This window comes from Seriola aureovittata, chromosome 4, assembly GCF_021018895.1.
Source record: "Seriola aureovittata isolate HTS-2021-v1 ecotype China chromosome 4, ASM2101889v1, whole genome shotgun sequence".
In the NCBI taxonomy this organism is placed as follows: Eukaryota; Metazoa; Chordata; class Actinopteri; order Carangiformes; family Carangidae; genus Seriola; species Seriola aureovittata.
The window spans coordinates 24,441,754-24,465,099 of NC_079367.1; the positions used below are offsets into that span (position 1 = coordinate 24,441,754).

Consider the following 23,346-nt stretch of genomic DNA (forward strand, 5'->3'; position numbering starts at 1 on the left):
ACATATATGCAGTATATGGTAGACAGGGAGTGAATATGGTAGAGAGAGAAAATTGAAACTTTGAAACTTTAACTGATACTTTTAACTGATTTTACTGCAACTCTCAAGGCCAGGATAATCCTGTCATCTTTTTCTGTGATGAGTGCAGTTCATTATGTTAAGTGATGCAGTTAGTGGCACATTTATTTACCAGAGTTTTGTATTTATTGGCTTGCTGTAGGGGCTGACTTTTCCCTTCGAGACCTTGGCTTTGGAGAGGCCCTCCCATCCCACGTAGCCACGTACAGGACGGACCTTGGGATGCCACACCGCGACTACTCAGTCAGTGTGGGCTCAGATGCAGACACAGAGACGGACGGCATCATGTCGCCAGAGCACGCGGTCAGATTATGGGGCCGCAGCAACACCAAGTCGGGCCGCAGCTCGTGCCTCTCCAGCAGGGCCAACTCCAATCTAACTCTCACTGACACTGAACACGAGAACACAGAAAACGGTAGGTCACTTTTCTCTGTTACTTCTCTCTGTCTGTCCTCATCAGGCACATTACATTGCGTCTTTTTCCACGTGGATTTGACTTTGGTGTTGGAACAGATTTTTATTTATTTTATTTTTTTAACATGTTTCTATACACTGAGGCAGAATAACATGCTACATTTCAACAAAAAAACACAGGGTACACTGTTCTGCATGTTACAGTCTAAGACTGAGGGATGATCATGCTGATTTGGATTTGTTTTGTTTTTGACAATGCTCAACTGGCGTCCATACAACCACAAGATAAGTTTGCATCAGTTTCTGCGTCCTTGTAAATGACTGGATACATTTTGACCCTCTGGATCTATTTCAGCCTGACTAAATTGAAGTTGACGGATTTATTAACCTTTGTTCATATCTATTTGCATTATTTCTGGATTTGGCTTAAAATCGACATATTGAGGATTTGACCTCCTTAAGAAAAGACAATTACCGGTGCCCCAGCACAGTACAACCAGAATTTTGGCATCTCATTACCTCTGCTGTTAATCAATGCTGGATCATTTTGTTCTTTTCTGTTGCAGTGTGTGAATTATTATGTATGTGTGGACTATGATAGGAAAGGGTCTGGCAAGTTCTTCTTGGTGACATCACTGCCAGGAAGTGGGAAGCCTTACGTATTGAATTCATCTTTCTGTGGCTTGGTGTTTCTAATTTGCCCCCAAGGGCCTGATGAGCCTGTGTGCTTGTTCAGAAGGTTACTCGAGTTCAGGAAATATGTAACTATGAGCCATTTCAAGTGCCAGAAAATGCCAGAACATAATAGCAGCTCTGCTGAAGATACCCTCTCTCAAATTTTAGATTAATGTACTATAAGGTCATGTTATTACAGAATTCTGTTTGGAGGCAGAAATGCCATTTGGATACTCGACTCAGTCCCCCCAGTGCTTATGTGTCAGTAAACTCAGTATTATCTTATTAATTGCGTGGATAGTGTATAGTATCCACGCTCTTGGAGTAAATATTCAGTAAATTCAGTGCAGTTTGGAGGCAGCGCCTGGCAGACATGGTTCCTTTACTCACATAGCCATTTTGTGTCCATGATGCCTACTCCCCTCTGCATTTGTTTACCTGAGTTTCTGCCAAACTGGATTCTTTTCCCTTTTTTTTGGACACTGAGGTGCTCTGTAGTAAAATTTAAGTTCTGTTTCACATTATGCATACATTATACTTCAGAAATAGAGGAACTCATCAAGGGCCTAGCGGCAAAATTCTAATTGCCCCTGCACAGCCTTGCAGAGAACCTTGTGAATAGTTTTGCATTTCAGAGTGTGTCACATTATGTATTAGCTTCTTATTATAACTGACAGAAATGACTCTTGGAAGTGGAATCCATTTGCCCGAATGACTCAGGGAGAGAACGTGGCATCCCTCTGCTTGATCATCTGAGATGCCAGGGGACTTGAATTTGGCTGTATTGTACATAATTAAAGAGAATCTCCTTGGATGGCTGTTCAGGGGTTGGTACGCTGGAACGTATTCAGTGTACCCGTAGCTGCAGCATCATGCTGCATCTGTGAAACCCAATCGAGATTCTAAGTAGCTTTTTATTCCACTCACCGAAGCAGAAAGAGCACTTGTATTCAGCATTTAATTCAGTAATGCCTGATAACATACAATTTATATATGGCAAGTTAATTAAAATCCATCGAGCAGACCTGCTTGTGTGTGCTTTAATCTCTTTAAATCAACAAACCATTTACTTTGCTTTAATGTATTCAAGCCGCCGGGCAGTTCTCCCCCTCATCACATGTGACTTACTTGACCCTGGTTTTAATGCATGCAAATAAGCGATCGTGATTTTGGAACAATTTTTTTGATGTTAAAATGATTCCAAGGCATCTCTTATGTGCTGTGAATAAAAAAAAAAAAAAAAAAAAACTCTTGCTGGTAATGGTATTCTCTGCTGAGATTCATTTCAGTTGTGATGTGATGATAATATTAGGTCTTAACTTGACTGACGTTGTAACCTAATACATGATCGGAAGACGATTGGAAGTAACTGAAAACATAAGTTGTGTCACTATAGACTGATCACTTCCAGTCATTGGCCTTTTGTGCTTGAGCACTGAATAAGTAATTATGTCCAGCTCGGACTGTCAATGTGTGTGTTGTGTCAACATGTATTGGAGGGTTGGTATGTGCTTATGTGTGCGGATTTGTGAGTGCATTCATGCAGCGTGCACAGGTATGTATGTGTGTGCATGCTACCCATGCTGCCTCTGGCCCGTAGGGAGCCCCTTGAGGACACTTTCCAGCAGCCGGTGACTGCTGAGTCACTGCACATCTTCCAGAGGCTGAGCAGCAAGGAGGCCAGCCTGACCTGCTTTGTTTGGAAGAGGGCTGCTGTTCTTGAGTTTTGGCCCATTACAGCTTATCCAGATGTGTGCTCTAATCCCAGCTTTCCCCCACTGTCATGGCTAGACTATTACATTTCTGTAACCATGAGAACTGGCAGTGGAGATAGCCACAAAAGCCCGCTGAGAGACTGTTGTTCATATGTTCCATAACCTGTGGAGGAAAATAATGCGGCTAAGGCCTACACAGTTCCTGTTGGTAGAAAAAAGCTTGTGTGACTGACAGTGGTATATTTCTACGGACAAAATGTAATTTGTTCCAGTGGGCGGTTAGTTTTGTACTGACTTTGCTTCTTTATTCCATCCCCTTGGGAGATCTATTTCTATATTGATCAAGGATGTATATGTGTATGTGTGTGTGTGTGTGTGTGTGTGTGTGTTAAATATTGTTGTTTTTACTATGGATTATACTTTGCTAATGAATGAATTATACAGTGAGGGACTCATCTGTATGATATTTAGTTTTTGGAGTTAGATTATTTTTTATTATTGCTCATTACTCAAATCCTGGTAGCTGTAGGCATCGCTTCAGGGCAGCGCCTCTAGGAACTCCACTGAAATCTTTTTGTGAAAGTCCCTCCACAACCTTTCAGCTGCAATTTGATTTTCTGCCACACACAAGCAACTACTGGAGATTTCTGTTGAGATCTCCAGACACTTCTGAATTCATTAAATAAACTCTGATTCATTTAAGTTTCATTAGAGCACAGCCTTGACTGTTGGCTGTGTTTTAGCACCAACAGAATCATCATACACACTTTAGTTGAGACACTACCACTACTTCTACTTCCACTAATAACCATGTTATTATTACAATAGTAATAAGCCAGTAACACAAAACTAGCAGTGCTGATGGCAGATGTCACCTTTGCAACCATCACAACAGAAGTGAATTTGCACAGCAGGCAGGGGGGCAAGTATTGACTGATGGACCCAGATCCATTTACGCTTTAAAAGTGTTTAATAATTTCTTAAGCCTGAATCAGAAATTCCTGCTGGTATCCAGGAGATTCGTACAAGGATTGGTGCGATGTATTCTTGTTTTTAATTTCTGGCTGCTGCACGTTTCATAAGCTGAAGAAAGGGTTTATGATCATGTAAAGGGAATACCATTAAAGTAGACTGGATGTAATGAACATACAAATGACAATGTCAAGTTTTATATCGAGAATAGGACCAATTTGATCTTGGAAATTCTGAACTGAAGAAGTTTGTAGAGAACATAATATAATCATCATCAAAAATATATGTAAGTCTGCAGCAGACATCATGAGAAGTTTAAAGTATTCTGTGTGTCCATACTTTTTTTTTTTTTTCATTTCACATAGCCACGTCTCTATCACACCAAGCAAGTATGGGAACAACACACTTCTCAGGTTACTCCAGTGAGTAATGATTTGAAGTAGTGAGCAAAAGGAAAAGGAAAAAAAAAAAAAAAAAAACGGGGCTTGGAAGATGAATGACGGTCGAGTTTCTTAATTCAATTCTGTTTTTTGTTCTGCATGATTAAACACCAGTCATCATTCAGCATTTTTACCTTCAAAGCACATATTGGCTAATGTGCTGATGTGATCGTGCTTTTAGCTGCTGTAAGAGCAGTATTTATTGATGTTGAGTTGTCGGATGAAAAATGGCCGGTCTTTTCATGTGGATTTACCATGCACGGCCCATTTTCTGCATTTATATACTGATTTGTTTACAGCTGTCGAGATAAGGTTTTTTTTTTTTTCTGCCTTCGTTGTTGCTGATTTTCATGTTGAGATATAAAATGCCTTACTGCTAGTTAGGTTGTGTTATATTAATGAAGCTGATCTGCTTTGCACACAAATCCTTAAATTACTAATAATGCTATGAATTATAGCAATACTCCTACTAAAACAAATAAAACAACTTCTGCACTTACTTCCGTCTCATTGAATCTGAGTTACAGCTTCTATAGCACTGCTAATACTCCTAGAACTAAAAACATGTAATATAATAATAATGACTATTATTTCTCTTAACTGAGTTATAAAACAAACTAAGAAACAGCAACTCTTGCAGTAAGTGCATACTCCACAGTGATGATGATTTATTCCCTTGCCTCCTATATCAGATGCTTGTTGGAGGGTTCAAGACTCAGAAGAAACTTTGAACTGTTGAAAGATTGAGGTTAAGAGCTTCAGGGCAGTGCTCAGTTACTAAATCTTTGAACATAGCATGACTGTCTATGAGGGACAGGTGTTCTTCGTAGAAACATGTCACAGCCCCGAAAGGCTGAGGGGCTTTGAACAGCAAAGCTCTCGCAGATTTGAACCTGAGCGGGGAGTACATCCGCCTGTCCCCTAACCAGTGTTGATAGTGAAGCATTGAAAGAACCTTTGTTCCGTTCTGTTCACTCATGTTATTCTTGGCCCAAGCCACATTTCCTTTGCATAGAAAAACACCCAACTGAGTTTGAGATTGGTCAATGTAACTGTTTTCAGATTGACCCAGGAAAAGTAAAAAAAACACATTTTGCAAAAGTCACAGAAACAACTGCCCAGATTCTTGTTAATATTTCTCTGACCACTATTCACTGCGCTACAGATGAGTTCAGACAGACGAATGAACATAAGGAATCGCGTTGCAAATGTTCCCTGTGCGTTATGACAGTTTTCTAAAAGTAACCACAGAACAAGCAGCACTTTTACACTTTGATGCAAAACCCACACACCTTAATCTTGTCCCTCATAGACGGCGCACGCTGAAATACCAGCGCTGATTGCCACGCCGTCCTGAGGTGAATAAGCAAATTTCTTTGATGCAACACTTCACATTTAAGATGTGTTTTTATCTTTGAACTGATTCCCCCCGGAGCTTCGCCACAATATTAGGAACCTGTGGGGTGAAGTGAAATCAGAGTTCCAATTAGACAAGACGGATCCTGTGTTACAGGGCTGGATTCACTGGAGTATGTTTTACAGCAGCGTGGTAGGACCACAGAGATGGGGTTTCTTATTATGAACCCCCCGCCCCACATACACACACACGCACACACACACACACACACACACACACACCAGACAAGACTCATGCAGATCAAATGAGGACATTTTTTACATGAATATATGGACAGAAAAATCTATTCTCATACATGAGAGTAATATTGTTATTGGGTCTGCTTGGTTTTAGTTTTAAATGATATTGACCCAAAAGAATCAGCATTTTATTGCTGTTTTTTATTGTAGTGGTGATTTTAATAAGGTCAATAAAGCTTTCCTTGTTTTAGTCTGTATTGTTTTTATACAGCAGTGTTTAGTGCTTAACATAAAACTGCTTTATGTGATGTCTGTGTTTTTGCATATGAAATAGTATAACAGTATAATATGGCATGGAAAAATCTGTGCGTTCCAGGGCCACATTGACATTTAGTCAATCTCAAATTAAATCACATATTTTGACTGAGCTGCTTTACTTTGAATGTTTTAACGGACTATACAGAATGATTTTTTTTTTTTTTTAATTTTTAATTTACCTGGTTTTAATGTTGATCACAGTTCTTGATTTTAATTCTACGTGTGCTACATAATACTCTGTAAAATCAGCCATATATAATGTCAGTACTTCCTGTAACATAATCCTTAAACTGCTTGTGTATTACTGTACATTTTGCATGGAGCAAAACTGACAATAAACATGAAAAGCTCCAATTCCAAAACAGATTGCAAAACAAAATGCTCACATGTGTTTATGTGACAACAGAAATTACAGAAAGATAAATAGCATTACTCGTTAATGTGGCGTTAAAAAGCTTTTATCAAACTACTTTTCTTGAACTGGCTTTTTCCTAAATGTTGACATAGCCAGCTGTATTTAATTCAAAGTCTTGCTGTCTATAAGAAATGACTCGCATATCCAAAATTACATGGCAGTGGTTCAAACAAATCACAAGCTGGTTCAAAGAATCAAGATCAAAGAAAAGTAAAACAGTAAGAGCTATTTATAGAGACTGCCTCTTTTTCTGAGACATCGTTTGTATTCTGCTGAGGTATAAATTAAGTGACATATATGCAGGATTGTTTTTATTAAGAACCACAAAAAACAATTATACCATGTGCACTATTAGGATTGGTAATTATCAGTTTTTTTTAGAGACAAACATAATCACTTTTGTAAAACAGTGGTATCTTGATGCATCATTACCTTTTGGCATCTGTGACAGAGACACAGAGACTGTGATCATTTGCTGTAGGGGACATTGTTTGCTGTAATAGTGGAATCTGTAATTTCACTGCAGCCACATTGAGCACAACATGGAAGCTTGTTCTGAAACAGTCGCAGGCAGCGCAGCAGCAGAATATCAGGCGAAATGATGCTTCAAAGAAATCACCAGTGGCTTCCCAGCTCACAGCCGTGGTTATTTCCACCCCCAGTATTTCTTGTGAAGTTATTTATTTGTTTACTTTTTTGGCAGAGTCTCTGCTCAGATCATGGATTAGTAGAGATATTCTCTGGCTCATTTGCAGGCTAATTTGCTGGGTTTTAGAAGCCCTTGTGGACAGTTTTGGGCTGTTATCTGTGGAGTTGCATACGCGCTCCCTGCCAGTGCCTCTGACAGTCTAAACCAACAGCACATCAGGGCCCATCTTACCACCAAGGCTCAGGGGCCTCACTACAGCTCAAAGCACAACATGGAGCAGGATGAGCCCTCCTCCATGGAGAATCATTCTAACCCAGCCTCACAACTTCTGTCCCTCTCTTAGCAATATCCATTTAACATACAGTCAATTATCTGTGCTCATGTTATATTTATGTTAGTTTCAGGGAATACGTCCACTGTTTGAAATGGGATACAAGTAGCAGTGCACTGATTTAATATTCTGCATCTGTATCGGCAGATATATCCCAGCTTTATTAAACAAATCAGGTATTGACCAAGTTGAACAAGTCTTCATTAAATGCAGTGTCTTAGTTGATTTTGTTATAAAATTGGAGAAATGTAATTTTACAGACCCTCTACAACAATATGATTAAAATTCTCAACAAACTTTTGGTGTATGAGCATCTCTCTGCTCATAATTATGAAGTGTTGTTTTTGGTAAATGGAATAATTTTCACACATCTTATATTTTGATATTTTGGCTGGTAACATTTTATACAAAAAAAAAAAAAAAATCCAGGCAGCTCCAAACGAACAGTTATCTGTAGTGAAAGCAATTAGCGGATGCTGTTTAGGCCGAAGAGGCAGAAATCATAACGTGCTGTTGCCTTAGCATGACATAAAAATAATTAAACTACGGTGCTGGGATTTTTCTCATTAGAGGTCACCTGTGATATGTGTAAGTCTCTGATGCAAATGCAGATACAGAACTTTTAGACTTGGTTGACCTACAAAAGCTTCATCTGTAAACACCAGCTTTGGCAATGTGAATAATTAGACTTTGGTCTGTTGCTTCATCATCCAAAACTGCATAATAGGCTAGTAGTTGTTTTAAGGTTAGAACATACATAAATGCACATTAGATACAAAATCAGTTTTTTTTTTTATCTTGCTTGTGATCACATTATCTTAATATGTTATGTTATGTTAGAATATTTAAAACTGAAAACTACAACATAACAAGTATCTAACATCAGAGCCCCTTTGAGTATGAAAACACAGCACAGTGAAATGGTAACGTTTCAGAGGAGGCAGATGACAGGTATCTATCATAGTAGCTGTACCACATTTCTGCTTCTGGTTTTTTTTGTTTTTTTTTTTCACCTTGAAAGCAGTAGTTTCGAACGATGTAGAATCTGCATGATAAATCAGACGATCATCTGTGAGCATAACTGTATGGTTAGTGATTTGCAACACTCCTGCTTTTGTTCTCAGAGTTTGTCAGTTTTACATGAGTCAGAATGAGATTAGCACGCTTAAATACAGGGGTAGTGCGCACACAGGATTTTCACGCACAGAAAGACCCTGCAATTCCAAAACCTTGTTGTGCTGGACAGCTCAGGTTCTTCCTGGATTATTTCTCTCCCAGTGAAAGTAGCCAGGCACAGTGAAATTTCACAGCCTGTGCATGTTGAAGAAAAAAGCACAGGACATAGGCTTTAGATTTTTTTTTTTCCCTGTGCCTTTAGAGGTTCCCTTAAAGTACTGCTGTCACACTGGAAACATTAGTCTTATCTCAGCTATATAAATTGCCAGCTTCTGCAGCAGGTCACACCAGAGCTGCATTCTCTCAGTCTTCAAACCTCAATGCTTACACTCTCTGAATTACCACATTTTGGCATAGAAGCACTTTGGGCTATCGAGACAATTTAAGCTGACTTATTACTAGCTGAGCACTAATAGTGGTTTAGAGTAGGTTGGGTGTGTAACAGTTTTAGCTTTGCATTTAGTGGCAAAGGGAAATGTAGTCCAGGAAAGACAAACATCACTGACCTTAGGAATGGATGACAACCTGAGGCAGTTGTTTCCAAAATGTCAAGTTGGAACAACTTCATTCAGGAACTAGGAAATGAATTGACTTCTGTCACTCAGCTGCCTCATAAACAGTTACATCAAAAACCATACATTTGTTGTATGGTCCTACAGAATAAGACTGGTGCATGGCTGAGATATGAATATTGTAAGGCCAAGTGCTGACCTTGTTTATGTTGTTAAATAACATAAAAAAAATGTGTTGATCCTAATGACTCCCCATGACGTCTGGGAGCATTTTAATTTTTTGTCTTTGTGGAAGTTTTAAGAAATAACCTCAGTATGTTTCACCTAGCAAGAGGCTATAGGCAGGAGTACATCACTGAATGGTACTTTCGATCGTGGGTCAAAGTTTAATTGTTGTTTAATTGTTTTGTAATCGTATTCAGTTGCCACCCTTGTAATGGATTGCATCTTGTCATGTCATGTCAATATTGCTTGAAAGACAGAGAAGATGCAGCATTTTTTCATGGAAGATATTTGTGCAGGATGGTGCGGTCAGGGTTGTTGACTGTTGCATGGGCTCTCTGTGTGCACGGGACAATACGGCAGAGGTATTACATGTTGCATTTATGAGTGCAAAACATGAACAGAAAAACAGACATTAAATGCAAAAAGCTGACACTAAAACTAAATGTGAAAAAGGATCATATGGGACAAAAAAATGCACCCTTCTTTCTTGCTTAAACTGTTCACGTCTAGAAGCAGTGTCAGAGAATATATATTTCATCACAGGATACCTTTAATCACTATGATTAATCTCTAATACTCAGCCTATTATCAATTTTAACTGTTCATGAAAAATGCATTCGACAAAGATACATTTCATTCTGAAATATAATGACATAATGAACAACAGGTAATGATACAGCCTATAGCCTGAGTGCAATAAGCAAGGGATTGAAAATGGATATGGCTTTATATAGCTGTGGAGGATCAATAAATAATTGATTGGCCCCATCCCTGATCCCGCAGATCAACTCAGGGCATACAGAGTACAAAACAATTTATATAAAAAAAAAAAGAAAAAAATGTCAACACACATTGATAAACATGATTGACTGAGGTAAGAGAGATTTGTTGTTTTACACAGCTCAGACATTATACAGTTACTGTATTCTGTTCACAGGAGTGTAAGTTTCCAGGCTTCATAAACATGTGACCATAAAAACAGCAAATTGCAGGATGCTGGTCCTCCTGACTACAATTACCATTATTCAAATTAGCATGTGAAAGAGTAACGTTCAGTATTCAGCAATGAAAATTGTATTTGAGTTTCACATTCTGTTTTACTAGTGGTTTGACAGAGTATTAAAGGATCATTCTGGTGCTCATGTTGTTTCCTCATCTCCAGTTGCTAGGACTCCCATCTACCCCAGGCAACTTCATTTCTATTCATCGCCTCGGTGGAAATTTGGAATTGAAATTGGCTTACCTCGTTCTGGCCAAAGCCTCTACAATTACGCTCTGGAAAAGGTGCCTTCTGTCTGCATATGTTCTCTTTTATTATTGCATTCTCGCCATTACCACTGTGTTGAATGCATACTTGGGATTCATTTCATGGGAGACAATTTAGAGATGCATTTGGACGGTTACAAAATGCTGATTAATTCAAAGCCAACCCTGTATTACACTTAGTAATCTTTGCAACTATTTCTATTACAAACAAACCTTATTTGCCATGTTACAAACTCTCTGTGGCACAAGTTTTTATCATGGTATGAATTATATAAGCACTCAGAAATACAAGCCTCTTGACAGCATGTATTTTAGATAGCCTTTTGAACTGTCATGCACTCAGTGGGAGCTGGGAGGCACACACAAATCAATTCTTTAACACTGACAAAGTGTCTGAAATGAAAAACACTGGGCTTTTATGTATGCTATCTGGAGAGCATGATGAGAGGAAGAAATAGTGTTCTGACAGAGGTGTGCTCCTTTAGCATGAAAACATACATATTAATCTATGATGTTTATACATGACAGAGCAAATCTGCACAAAAGGTGGTCCCTGCAATTCCCACACTCAACCTTATAAAACTTTGATTCCTGAAGAAAGTTTTGAAGATGTGAAGGTTTTCAGTTTTTTTTTTTTTTTTTTTGAGGCTGTGCTTTAGCTCTTTACTGTCTTTTATTGGGAATGTAGCTTTTACTTAAGGGTATACTTTAGAATTTTATTAGGCCAGGCCTAAAATGCGCGGAGGAATGGCAGGATGGGGATGGTGCCATCTTTGTTCAGCAGGGCCCCAGGCAAGCCACATGTAGCCCTAATGAGTCGCTTACAATTTCAGGCTCCGCTTGCTCTCAAACACCAAAAGTAAACTTTTGTCTTTTTTCCCCCCACTATTCGGGGACCTTAAGAGGATTGTGGGGTCATTATTTATTCATGCCATTGTGTTTATTCACCAGCCTCTGTGTGTGATGGGAGAGGGAATAGAGCAGCCACTGCAGACGGAGTAAAAGCTGATAATTATCCACTATTAGCATTGTTTTTTCAGCCATAGTTTAAGTCGGCTCAGTTGATGATGGAGCTATGATAGAGGCCCAGAAACATCCATTTAAAGCAGATTACCATGTGCACGAATTTGAAGTCTGGAATCCTCTGCAGAGGACTCGCCGGATGGGTGTGGATGCATTTATAAGCCTGTTTTTACGCCACTTTTTTCTGTGCTGTTAGAGAAGATATTCTGTCACCATGTTAGATACAAGCGCTCGTGTTGACCAGGAGATCCTTAAAAACAGCCATCGCATGCCTGCAGGATGTTCTTAACAGCTAGAGGTGAGGAGATTGGAACCTTTACCTTTTATCCTAGAACAAAGAAAGCCCCAGGGATGCTTGAATGGGGCTGCATGGAGGGATTTAGCAATGTCAGACCGCGTCAGAACTAACATTGATTCAAAAGACTAGTGAAGTAAAAGAGCAAAAAAAAAAACTTTTGGGCTTGGGCTTCCTTCGACTAAGGAGTCTTGAAAATGGTTCAATTAGTGATTACTCAGTCCTAAAAGAGCAATTTGAAAACTTGTCTTCATTGCAGTGCATCAGCTAAACTGTCCTGACATGGTTCAGCTGGGCCAGCACATTGTGTTCTCCAGTTATTATAGGTGTCCACTGAACACTGCTTTTGAGTAACACTTGCCAGTGCAGCAAGCAGTGGTAAGGTTTCTCCTCAAACAGAAGAAATTACCATTCGCTTTGTTTTGCATTTCAATTCCACATTTCCAGGCTGATTTCGATGTGTTTGTCACGGAGAAGTTGAAACAGATGGTGTCCTATCGGCTGGATTGCAGGGCACACTGTCTCTCCAGCGCGGGGAAATATAGTGGACTCAATGGATGAGAGTGGCAGAAGCCAGGCAGGGATGTGAGAAGAGGATGACTTGGGTAGGAGTCTGTGCTTATAATAACCCAGAGAAGACATCTCTAGACTCCACCACTCTGGCCTGCTTTTCATCTTCCTAGGTGATACTCTGGAAAGCCACTGGCATCAGTATTCTGCTGTGTGCTGAGGTTTGTGTGCTTCTGCTGCTTTTTTTTTTTTTTTTTAATCTTAGTTGGATATTTCCCTCCTCCACCATGAAGATGAATAGATTAGCACTGAGTGGTTACATCCCTCTAATGGTGTAATTTAAAGGGGAGTGAGGTAGATGTCTGGGACCCATGGCTTATGGAAATCGTGACAGCTGCTAATTTGATCTAAATCACCCATATCTGGCAATTTCCAGTGTCCAAACTGTTGTGCAGGCACCACAGTATCTGTAGAAGTGGCAAGAGAGTTCTCTGGACTCATAATAGCCGCCCATTTATAATTTGGCATTCATGGTCTCTTTAAGAGCGCACAGTAGTTGTAAGTAATGGATGCTGGGTTTAAAGTGCTGATAGAAAGGTTGTGGGTCAGCCTTGAATGGAATTGTTCCTTGTGTGGTAATGCTTTTTTTATTACACGCAAATATAATTTCCATTTTCTCAGTAATGGTCAAAAAAAAAAAAAGCATTTATGGGTGTTTACAATTTGTTTTCACCCTCATCATCTAATATGTTCACTCTCTGTTATTATGATATTGATTCCTAACAGGTAAACAGCACTGTCAGAGAAATCTTTTTATCATTTTTCCAATGTTGGTTCATAAAAGCTCATTTCCCACTTCCTCTGCATGTCTGTCTATTTGTGTTTTTCATCGTGTAGTTTCAGGGAAGGGTGTTGGACTATGTTTTGTGTCCTGTATATTTGCAGTTTGCTTGACAAATTGACTAAAATTGCACCATATGAGCTGAAGACATTCTTGTAATCCTGCAGCACATGTTAAGAATATCCTTGCGTAGCTGATGTAAAATCAACTAATAGCTTGATTTAACTCAACATTTCCTAAAGATGACACATAACGAACGTTTGTAATGCAGCTTATCACATTTGCTGCATTAGGCTTATGACTTTTTCAAAACTGTCCCTCTGAGCTGAACACTGTCTCATTTATTTTCTGTTTTGTTTTGTTTTTTATTTAATGAGATGAGATCACCTATCAAGTATTAATTTCATAAAAGGCTAGTTATGGCTTGCAGCTGTGCAATAGAAAACAATTATGTCAATTTGGGAATCCTAATATTACAAAAACCAGAATTATGCCATCATGTTTGTATTGCCTGGAGAGGTCTGATACGTGTAATTATTACCAAATACACCGATAACTCCCAAGCACATCAGTGTGGTCCCAAAACATAGAAGTAAATAAAAAACTTGATTTCATTTTATAAATTCTCTTTATATATTCTGTTATAGATTCATCTCAGTTCGTGCCGCATCATGATTACTCGAGTTTCGACTGCTGCTACTTTGTCTGATAAACATGAATCCAGTCCAGTCCATCTCATGAAGATGGAATAAGACACACATATTTAGGATACATTTTATTTTTAATATGAACATTACTTTATTGTGAAGTCCATTGCCTTTATTGCTCATAATTGCACAAGTAATGTTCTGCAAAGAGTGTGAAACGTCTGCCTTTAGTCACATTCACAGGGAAAATAGAGTTTCAAAATATATTTGCACCGATATAGTACAGAACCTATATTTTAACTGTGAGGAGACAATCAGCCTTAGAGTGCTGCTGTATGGGTGCAGCAGTCTTGGCAGAATTGTTAACATCATTTATCATTGATCAGCTGTAATATCTTTGTTTTTGCTGAGTTGTTAGTAGAATATTAACAGTGATGAATAGTTTTCAGTAAATCTGGCGAATACAAATGAAGTTCCTTCTGTCCTGACTCACTGCCCAAAACAAATCAAAACAAATCAGCCTGTCAGAATAAATTTAAATTTACCTTACCGCTGGAAAATGATTTATAGATGAAGTAACTAGATGGGAACCTGTGAATTAAAGAACTGAAAACTCAAGGTACTAGATATCCTGTAAATCCAATGTTGCCAAAGAACATCCCCTCTTATTGGTTTGTGTCCTAGCACAGAAAAAAATATTACAGCAAAATCTCTGATGTTTGACAGATTTCTAATTTGTCAGTATACTGTCTACAGTCATGTCACCCAACCCCTGCCAGTGTGTCGGCCTGCTAGCCAGTGTTCACCCTGTCTTTCATGTCACACTGCGAAAACACTCCATACGGCTTTATTTCCTTCAGTCACAAAGACGTTGAATTTCTAAGACTGTCAGTGACACAAAGGCAGGACTAACACTGCCTTTCCACAGTCTTTGAAGTTCAATCCAAACCAAGAGCAGTGATATTGTAGGCAAGAGGGCACATTTAATCAGTCATGGCAGAGCTCAAATACTGCCAGTCAGTTAGAAAAAAATCAAAAAGGGCATCAAACCTCCTTTCATGGGTTTAGCAGCTCTAAAGCCTTTGTATTGCATGACATTTCCAGGACAACTTGATCCTGACTAGTGAACATTTTTGTTGTACACTGTAAACATGGCCGCTAGAGCTAAGCAACAGGACATCATTAGGGGGACGGAGTTAGAATGCTGAAAAGGGAATTGATGATGTTCAGGCTATTTAAAAGCTATTAACTATCCAATTAAGGTACCTTGTCGGCAAAGTACCTTGTAGGCAAATGTAACTCAATTAATAGACCATTATTTGTGTTCGGTTTGGCATAATAAGCCTCTTCATAAAACCAACTGTTTTCTTTTTCCCTTCGAACAGACTTGCAATACATCCTTAATCCTTCGTAGCAACACTCGCACTACTGTATAGATTAGTTAATATAACTTAATGTTGTAGTCTAAACAACCAGAAAGCTCATGGTTCATTTTCACCTCGAACTGCAGAGGACACCCTACTCATGAATCATTATGATTGCCTACCCTGCCTACATTTTGTCTCACCTAGACACTGAGTTAAGGATTGCATGTAGGAGTAGCATTAACAATAGATATACATTTATAACAAGGTCCTGAGGATGCCGCCGTCTCCAACACTCCAGGGGATTTTTTTATTCCATAAACTGTGACACAGTTTACGGCTCTGAAATATACCTGAGCAGTTTAATGTGCACAAGAACTCAGACGTTTGTGCGTCTCTGGTGCAAGATTTAATCAAGGTCACCAGTAGATCTGGTGTGCATAATCGCACTTTGACAACGTGTGCCACTCAAATTAGAAACTGAAGAAGAAACACATAGCTGCCACCTTCAGACGATTCTAAAGAGAGTTAATCTGCTGAAAGGAAAGGCCTTCATACATGAAAGCTGTTGTGGCTGACAGATGCTTGTTAGAATCAGACATTCATCTTAAGCGTGCCTTCCTGGCATCGCTCCCATAATCAGAATAAAAAATAAATAAATAAACTGTGCAATTAGATGGCTGCTGATTGAAGAATGTATAATAAAAGTGAAGCAGACAAGCAAGACAAACATAAAACAGCACTGTGTGATTTTGGAGAGAGTTGAAAAAGGTGAGCCTCCGCCGATTAGCGACGCCAAAAGCGCAGAACTCGCATGCGACCATAGTGAGCGGTTGACTTGGTGTGAGCCGGCGGGCTGTGGAGGGCGCAAAATGTGTTGTATTTTCACACAATGCGCCGCTCTGCTGTTTGCCAGTGACACTAAGGGGAGTGTCACGAGGGAAGCGGCGATGTTCACTGCGTAATGCCAAGAAGGCACAGGCACAGGAACAAAACCCACTCCACCTAAGGAAATATCAATTTGTGCCATGTACCATGCGCCCACATGAGAATAGCTATAGATTTCACTGTGACCACCACATGCAAATACAGCAAGAAACAGTCACAGGAACAGGAAGGATCTGAATATTCACAGTCTGGGCCTCGATGGTGGCATTAGCAGTCAGGATAAAATTCAACAAACAGCTGAAAATATGACAAAAGCTTTAAACATGCCTTCACATCTTGGAGTGGATCCCACTCCTCCTCCATTCGATGACAAAATTGGTGCCAGGAGCAAATTATGCAACACTTAACTGATCCTCCAAAGACAAACTGCCAACCTTTCACACACCCCTCTATGAGCACTATTACGCAACTATCCAAGTCAGTTTGGTAACGAGCTACATGGCGTCACTTTAAAATATTAAGATGTTAAGAATTTAGCATTAGCATTGAACAACAGTGCTGTCATCGTGACTACATTAATCCTAGCGAGTAACAGTGTGATGATGACACTCAGTCCCCGCTGAGACTCTGAGTCATTCCTCTGTGTCCTGTATGCTTTGTATGCCGCACGGCATCAGGTGATGTTTCAGGACAGGCGCCGAGATGTTTGTGTTTTTTCTTCACCGTTCATTTTTCAAATACACCGCGTTGTTTTTTTGTTTTTTTTATAGATGCTGCCCTGCAGCTGTAGTCCTTGAGCAAACAGATAATTCCTGCTGTCGCCATGGAGCCGCACGTCTGCTTCACCTTGTTCGGTGTTGATGATTGTGCAGCACATTTAACTATGGTAGTCATGGTTACCCCGTTGTCATTTGAAGAATGATGACTTTTTATTTCCTCGGATATATCTGAATTTCTCTGTTTAGCCTCAGAATTTATAGTAGTTAGAGGCAAAATGAGAAAGATTAGCTAAGTTTAGAGATGGAGAAAGAGAGAGAGATTAAAAATCAGGACTCTCCAGATGAGAGATATTGTCTCCTCTTACTCGATTTTCCTCTCACTTGATAACATCCTCCCTCTAAATTATATTCTCTATTTACCTGATTTAATTTTCACTCCCTTAGCCAGAGAAGCCTCCTCAAATACATTTAAACGCACATTTTTATGTGTACGTTCACACAGTGATAATGACTAATTCTGCCTCTCTCTCATGCACAAACTTGATCGGTGTGATGAGGCTCATAGTTTCCAATGCATGATTCTGCATTACAGCCACTACATTAATGACTGCAGTTACCGTGGGTGTGTACATCTTAAACCACTGTGCCGAACTCACTCTGCCTCCACTCGTTAGACGCCCACATATACACAAGCAGAGGCACACGCAGGCAACGCATTAATCCCATTAAGATAATACACAGAGGTTGTCAAATGTCTTTGGAGCACAAGGTGCATCCTTAAATCTTTCTCAAGTTTGTAATTATTTATTGGTTGTCTTAGTGCTGAGGCAAGTAGTTGATTGACAGAAAATGAATTACAGAAGCAATTTTGAAAGTGTATGAATGGTTAGCATCACTAATAATCCTGGCTTCAGCTTTTTAAACATGAAGATGCACCTTTTTCTGTTTTTTCTCTTATTGCAAAATGTATGTATTTTGGTTTTGAAATTAAGACCTCATACCTTTGTCACCTTAGACTCTGTGAAATTAGGATTTTTCACTACTATTTGCCATTTATTAGAAATTAAATGATTAATTGGAAAAACAACAGATTATCTATACTAGCAATAACTGTTAGTTGCTGCCCTAATTTTATTATGAAGCTTTAGGATTAGCATTAAGTGTTACAGATGCGTGATATAGCAGCTTTAGGCAGTTGTAAGGCATGCTGTAGACCTGCAGTAAGACTGTGCTTTAAAGGCAAAAAAATGTTTTCTACTCGTGCTTCTGCTGGCTGAGAGTTTGCCAAAATTCAATGTTTTCAAATATGGCCTCTTCAGTGATTTAGCCTTTCTCCCAGAAACTGATGGAAACAGTCTCTGATACAGCTTCATCTTAGTGTTGGATGATATCACACATATTACATGGGACATTAAAGATTTGTGAACCAGTATAGATTTTCTTGTCAGTCAATAAACAGGACGGTTTTATGGTAATATTGAATTTGCAGGATTTTTGCATGTGTGTAAAACAAGACTTTCATATCTGGTTAAATTATCTATAAATTTCATCCTAATTGAATTTCTAAAAACATTAGTACATCACAATATACTGTTTTGTGATAGAAAATTATATATACATTATATACCATTATTAAGTATACAGTATATTCCCAGAATAGGAAAGTGGTCTCAGACTTGGACCCCACTGTATATTTTGCATATTGCCTGCCACTACTTTTAGGTCATTATATTTAATCTGGTTTGCAGTCACTGTTATAGCTAAAAATATCAGAGTGGTCCCATAGGAGGAGAAATTACCCTGCAACCAAATAATCACATTTTCTATCTCTGCAGCAGGCATTGCATTCGCGTCAACTTTAATGTCCTTGCAAAGTTTTGAATACAGAACACCTACCTTCTTAGTATTGTAAGTCGAAGGGCTATGGAAAAAAAATATTGCTGCAAAGCTGTCCCCCCACATTCACGTTTCTGTTGTTCTTCATCTTTTGTCTCATAATAACCACATACTGTTATCGTTTTTCCCTTGAAAATACACGTCATTCTTTGAACTAGAGCTTTCATGTACATTTTTTTTACATAAATGTTTACTATTATCCAAATTAATCTAATTTAATAATGTGCAGAATGTAATAATTTATGATAATTTAATCTTAATTTAAAGAATTGAATTGAATACACCTATAGTAAGTTCATAAGAACATCATTTATTTTCCCAAATTTATTACAGGACATACATGGAGCATTTTCTTTTGGGACATGGACAACAATTTTTGTCTGTCCTTTTAATTTGATTGCTAATGAGCTGATTAAGACCTTCAGTGCAGTGACTGGTGGCCTACATTTGCAGTTAGGCCAAAGTCACTGGCGCTTCCTGAAGCTGTCAGGAGCTAAAGCAGTAACGGATGGTCTTGGGGCTCCTAAGTAAAGGTCCCCTTTTGCTGCAGTAATATAGTGAGTGAAGGCAAAGTCAATCAACTCTGGCAGCCAGAGAAACTTGTGGCCATCTCAGGCTGTGGCTTCTTGCCTGCAGAAGCCCTGTCTGTGACTCTCTGTGCATGTGGCTTTGGCATGAACTGCACAAGCCAGTATTAATTAAACACAGTGAGACAGTAAAACCTTTGTGCAAGACACTAATGGCGGCTGAGCATGACTACCTTGACCTCACTGAGGTTATGACTTTGACCAATTTTAGAGGACTTTAATCTTTTCCTGTCTCATTGATGAATTCTCTCTTTGACAAAAAAAAAGCTGTAACTATCAGTTAAGTACCTGGTGCGGCTCAGTTTTGTCTTTCATGTCTTGATTTCCAGTCTTGTCTCTGGTCTTTTATCGCAGCAGATACCAGCTCAATGAGTGGTACTTGGTTGAGCCTGTTGTTGTTGTTGTGACACACGCTAAATGTAATGTTATAGATGTATCTGAGGGATTGTGGGAATGAGTGTTATGATGCTGTTGTCAACAGCTCCTCTCCCGACTGTACATTGCTGTATATTCAAGCACAACAGTGTCACAGTCATTAACCCACAGCATGACGACTGTGCCTCTGCACCCATTACTGCACCAGCATTAGAGGGTTGAGAGAGAAATGAAGTGTGTGGTGTGAAGTATACAGTATATAAAGCACAAACTGTGACTCTCTGGGGCAGTGGACATTTGCTGCTTGTGTAGGGCCGTGGCTGATATGTTAATATCACTAATTGTTTCCTAATTAGATGCGAGTCAGTGAGTCGTACTTTAATACTCTTCAGGGATCATTACAGAGCGAGGAGAAATTTATCTCTCCTGATGGATGACAGTCCAGTCAGCAGGAATTTCAACATCCAGACCAAATGGAGTGATGGGAAGAGGGGGGAGCGCTCTAATCTGATGGCTTTGTTCGCTGCAGTCATGTTACTGAAGTACGACATTTTCAGCGTGGCGCAGGGCTGCATCAAAAGTTAATCATACCTTAATAGCATCTCTGTGGAGATACCATGACAGCGTGGCGACTGGAGCCAATAAGCCTTGAAAGAAGAAACTTGTATGAAACTAGTGTGTAAGAATTGGGGTAACACATTGGTTTATAACAAAAAGCTACGAACAATCACACCTGTAAATTATTCAGATTCTGCTGTGAAGGTGAGTGGCCAGTCTGATCATGGTGGTATTTTATATTACTGACGAGTAGGAAAGCTGAGATGGACACAGAGTACAGAAGAAATAGGAAGGATTGGTTCAGGTTGGATTCATTTCTTGGCTGACGGGGGGGTTATATGTGTTTCCACAGGGTATTAACAACTCCGCCATATTTAGGAACATATTCGTATGCCTACTGCACAACACACAAATGTTGAATCTGCTCGTGTAATTTTTGTAGTTTGTGCTGTGCAGTTGTGTGACATGGTGTTGTTTCAAAAGAATTTTTAGAACTTAGAGTTAAAATTTTTAATTATATTTGACTATATATTGACTTCATGTGCTCCTCTGCTGCATACATGGTATGTCTTGTGGAAGCATACACGCAAACTAATCAGTTTTTTATTAAGATTTGAGCATATTAACCTGGAATTATTCTCCTTTTTAGCGTTTAAAATCCCTAAAGGGTGTTTTGTTGTTTATATTTCTCTAAACCAGTGCCAGGCTTTTGCCTTTTCTATTCTGTCTCAAAGTCATTTCACTTGTTTGTATTGTTCTTCCCAGCTGGGGTGAGGTGGCGGAGACAAAGGCAGATGTGTCCCTGTTTGTTTTTGAAGTGTCAGAATTAAGTCTTGCATATGTGTGTGTGTGTGTGTGTGTGTGTGTGTGTGTGTGTGTGTGTGTGTGTGTGTGTGTTCTGCTCCTATGTGATGTTGCCTGTGTTTGGGTGTGTTTCATTTCCCCCCCATGTGTTGTCTCTGTTTGTGGTCCACAGGTCCTCCGCTGCATTGTTCATCCGCCTCCTCCTCCCCTGTTGAGCAGCTCCCATACCCTCCCCCTTCCATTGCAGCCAATGAGAGCCAGGGAAGGTTGCTAGGTAACTGTGCGGCTCAGCCAGCCCAGGACTCTGACTCTGAGGATGAGTTTGGCCCCAATTCATTCTTAGTTAAAACTGGCTCAGGGAACCTGTATGCTCCTGCCACTGCAACTGCTGATGGTGAGTTGGTTTTCAAACTACTGTTGCTTTCTAGAGGTTAGCCTTCCCCTGCTCCTGGACATGTTGTGTTATAGGTCATGCAGATGGCTATGGGCAAGAATATGTCCCTTTTTTTTTTTCTCAGCACCATGAGAGAGAGTAGAAACTCTGAGTCGATACGTAGCCTCAGGAAATGCACATAACTCTCTGAAGCATGGTCTGCAAAGTTCAGAGCTTCGCTCAAAGAGATGGACAATTTTGGTTCAGCAGGAGATATTTGTCACAGATATTTCTCTTCAGTTTCATTGTATGCTGGTGGGAGTAACCATCCACATTCCCTCTGTAGAGTTTTCAGAAACAGCAGCCTGTATTCATCCTCTGCAACTTGGATAGGAAACAAGCAAAAATAAAGACAGCTACTTCATACCAGGTGCAACGCAGTCCCAGACTCCTTTGAACTTATATTAAAAACAGTGTTAGCCCATGAAAGACATACTGTAGTTCTGTATTTTGAGTACAGCTCAAACGCAGACAACACCTCTCGAGTTAGATTAGGTTTGAAAAATCCATATGTGGTTTCTCATTAATAAATGTCAGCTATTCATTGCTCTTGAAACACTCAGTGTCTCCTGCTGTTGGCTTAACATTCATTCAGACAGACAGAATGACATTTGCTCTCGCAGTGGAAACACGGTGTTGACAGTTGACAAAAATTCACTCACTGCAAAAACATGTACAGTAGATTTACTAGGTAGAAGTCACACATTGTATCAGCAGTTAACTTATTCATTTAATTATTATGAAGTTTTTATTTGACATGTCACTGTGGGCACTAATGAATTGTGTGTGGCAGACAATATATCGTTTGCCCGGTCTATGGGGTGAAACTGTGTTGTTGAGCTGATATTATATTATTTGTCTGTTGCTGTATGACCGATTGTTATAGATTCATAGACTCTTGTGGATTCATTACTGGCTCAGCCTTGAAGCTCACTAATTCAATATACTTTGTTTATAACACCGCAAACACTCAGTGCATGGCGTATGAAAAATGCATGGACGATAAGATCATTTCAAGTATTTCCTCAAGGTAACCTCAGGAAAGCAGATTTATTATTATGGCCGCATGGTCACATTTGGACTTGTAGTACATTTTATATATTCTTGTTTATGATCCATCTACATGAAAATATAAAACGTTGTCATTCAAAGTCAGCGATTTATGCCGCGTGTCTCCCATAACTCATCAATTTGCATGCTGAATAAGGTGTTCTCTGATATTTGAATGTGGATGTCTTTCGTCTATGGCAGCTACTCGCTTCTCCCAGTGGCACTGCAAAACACAAAACAAAATAAAATGATCTAAATAATTGATCGAGCTTACAAGTTAACTACCCAAAGGGTTGAAGTACATCAAACTCCGAAGTGCCCCAGCTGCCTGCTCAGAAAGCCTGGAGAATGAGTTATTAATCCAGTAGCAAATACCCCCACCCCCAATTCCACAGTAGCAACAAGCTGGTCACCCAACAGTGACATGACTTCAGGGGACATGGGTGGAGGGACTGGCCTTTACCGCGGCAGATTTGTCTCATAACAATGACACTGATTTGCATAGGTACAGCGTTTAGGTTGGCCTCGGGCTGTCAGTGAGGGGTGGGAGGAGGAATATCCCCGGCTCTACCTT

At 39.6% G+C, this 23,346-nt stretch overlaps 1 protein-coding gene across 13 annotated transcripts in view; it reads left to right on the forward strand.

Annotated features, from left to right (window-relative positions):
- Positions 1-23,346, forward strand: part of tenm4 (teneurin transmembrane protein 4) — a 152,999-nt gene that overhangs the window by 36,087 nt on the left and 93,566 nt on the right. For 9 of the 13 annotated variants that reach the window (XM_056374005.1, XM_056374006.1, XM_056374008.1 and 6 more), the window contains exons 3-4: positions 221-493; positions 21,462-21,683. In XM_056374005.1, the coding sequence (XP_056229980.1) occupies positions 221-493; positions 21,462-21,683 (495 nt within the window). The remainder of the gene's footprint in view (positions 1-220; positions 494-21,461; positions 21,684-23,346) is intronic. The other 4 variants (XM_056374014.1, XM_056374015.1, XM_056374017.1 and 1 more) reach the window with 1 other exon arrangement.